This window comes from Portunus trituberculatus, chromosome 37, assembly GCF_017591435.1.
Source record: "Portunus trituberculatus isolate SZX2019 chromosome 37, ASM1759143v1, whole genome shotgun sequence".
In the NCBI taxonomy this organism is placed as follows: domain Eukaryota; kingdom Metazoa; phylum Arthropoda; class Malacostraca; order Decapoda; family Portunidae; genus Portunus; species Portunus trituberculatus.
In genome coordinates, this window is record NC_059291.1 from 2,824,187 (window position 1) to 2,826,686 (window position 2,500).

Genomic DNA, 2,500 nt, shown 5'->3' on the forward strand with positions numbered 1-2,500 from the left:
TGCAACATGTGTTCTTGTAACGCTGCTGCAATGGTGTTACTCCTGCTTGAGATACAACCATAACACTTACCTATGGCTTTCAGAAATTCTTCATAATTCTTTGATTTTTCGTGTTGATATTTCCCTTCAAACAGAGCCATACCGGTGGAAGGCATGGGGCGCCGAGTTACTGTAAAGACAATATATCAGATCAATTGCAATACTATTTCCTTACCATCTATATTGATAACGTTCGGGTTGCTATTATCTGCGCGCGCGTGTGTGTGTGTGTGTGTGTGTGTAATATAATATGATATTTCGGTTTATTTGAAATGGCAGCTTACAGAGTCAACTGAAAATTCTACATATTATCATACTTATACATGTCCTTTTATACTAACGTTAATACATCTTAAGTTTACACAACCCCATGATGGCATCTGACGTGCCGATGCGCACTGCTAAATAGTGCAAAATAAGCTTAGTGACATAGGCTCTGGGTGATCAGGCCACCCCATGTGTAATTCTTTATTTGGAGTATGTTTCCCTTACCTATCAAAGGGTCTCAACCTCTGACTGGCACCACTGCTAGGTGAACAGGGACCATGTAACATCTGACCTTACACGGGGATCGAACCATAGCTGTCACGATTATGAGTCGGGCGTGCTACCACTGTCAGGTGTGTGTGTGTGTGTGTGTGTGTGTGTGTGTGTGTGTGTGTGTGTGTGTGTAAAGAGATGTACACATTTAATACACCACCTGTTTCCTTATTTATTTATTTTCTTTTTACCATTTGCCCTCACAGAGTTGCACAATTTATATAACATTATCTTTCCATCACACATAAAACAATAATGATAACTCTCTCTCTCTCTCTCTCTCTCTCTCTCTCTCTCTCTCTCTCTCTCTCTCTCTCTCTCTCTTTATCACACTGTAGCTGCGGCCAACGGATAATACTAATAATAAATACAATAATTACAAACATGAAATTATGAAATACATTATTACTTATACTCCTGCTCTTATTATTATTATCATTATTATTATTATTAATTATTATTATTATTATTATCATTGTATTATCATTATTATTATTATTAATATTATTATTATCATTATTGTTATTATTAATTATCATTAACATTATTATTATTTCTATCATTACTACTACTGCTACTACTACAACTATAAGTACTACTACTACTGTTTTTTGCTGTTGCTGTTGATACTATTATTGCTGCTGATGTTAATGCCGCTGCTGCTGTTAGTGTTTCTGCAGCAGCAATAACGACGACGACGACGACGACGACAACAGCAACAACACTGTTATTATTTTTATATATATTATTGCTACTACTACTATTACTACTTCTACTACTAATACTAATACTACTACTAATAATAATAATAATGATAATAATAACAATAATAATAATAATAAAAATAATAATAATAATAATTCTACTACTACTACTACTACTACTACTACTACTACTACTACCACTGTTAGTGATATTTCTATTATCACTCTACTACTGCTATTTCTACTATTCACTAATCCTTTCCTGCTATCGGTACTACAACTACTACTGTTATTACTACAACTACAACTACTATTACTACAACCACATCCAATGAAAGACCAGCCACAACCACCGAAACTATTACTCACTAACAGATAGCTGCCGGGAATGAAGAGAGAGACTTCTGACCACGACGGCGCCTTGTCACTTAATGACGTTCTCTCTCTCTCTCTCTCTCTCTCTCTCTTGACATACAGATATTACAAAACGAGTATGAAAACTTGTGCCGCTACTGCTGCTACTGCTTCTATTACTTCCGTGGTAGCACTAATGCTACTACCACAACAACAACCATTAATGGCCAATATAATCAGCCTCATTATCACCACTAACAATCCTATCATAATCATTATTTTCATTATTCTTTTCCTTGGTGCGATCATAAACTTTCTTTAACTCATTTTGGGAATGATTTACTCTCTCTCTCTCTCTCTCTCTCTCTCTCTCTCTCTCTCTCTCTCTCTCCCAGGGAGAAAGATAAGATAAACCTAAACAATGTCCGATTTTATAAATAGTCTTATCTACATACAAAGTTTTATATTAAGACGCTTATCTTGAGAGAGAGAGAGAGAGAGAGAGAGAGAGAGAGAGAGAGAGAGAGAGAGAGAGAGAGAGAGAGAGAGAGAGAGAGAGAGAGAGAGATGATGATGATGATGATGATGATGATGATACTTCAATAAAAATTAAACATTAAATTTGTGGAAGCTATTTTCCCATCTCGTTACATATTCATCATCATCATTATCTTCAGTAAATATATTACAATATGACAAAGGCCTTCCTTGTCGGAAGGCTGGATTAAAGTAATGATGTACATGAACGAAGATATCGAAGATCAGAAAATTACTGACCATTAAGATTACTATCTTTCATACATTTCAAAGGAACAAATGCATTAAATTATTTCAATGCTTAATTCCATAACCTTGAAGAGTTA

At 35.2% G+C, this 2,500-nt stretch overlaps 1 protein-coding gene across 2 annotated transcripts in view; it reads right to left on the reverse strand.

The window, feature by feature from the left end:
• LOC123513891 (fatty acid-binding protein, muscle-like) overlaps positions 1-1,759 on the reverse strand; it is a 6,194-nt gene extending 4,435 nt beyond the window's left edge. Inside the window, exons 1-2 of one of the 2 annotated variants that reach the window (XM_045271354.1) lie at positions 1,653-1,759; positions 71-169 (exon numbers count right to left, since the gene is read on the reverse strand). In XM_045271354.1, the coding sequence (XP_045127289.1) occupies positions 71-155 (85 nt within the window). In that variant the 5' untranslated portion in view covers positions 156-169; positions 1,653-1,759. The remainder of the gene's footprint in view (positions 1-70; positions 170-1,652) is intronic. The other variant, XM_045271356.1, reaches the window with a different exon arrangement.
• Between the last annotated feature and the right edge of the window lie 741 nt (positions 1,760-2,500).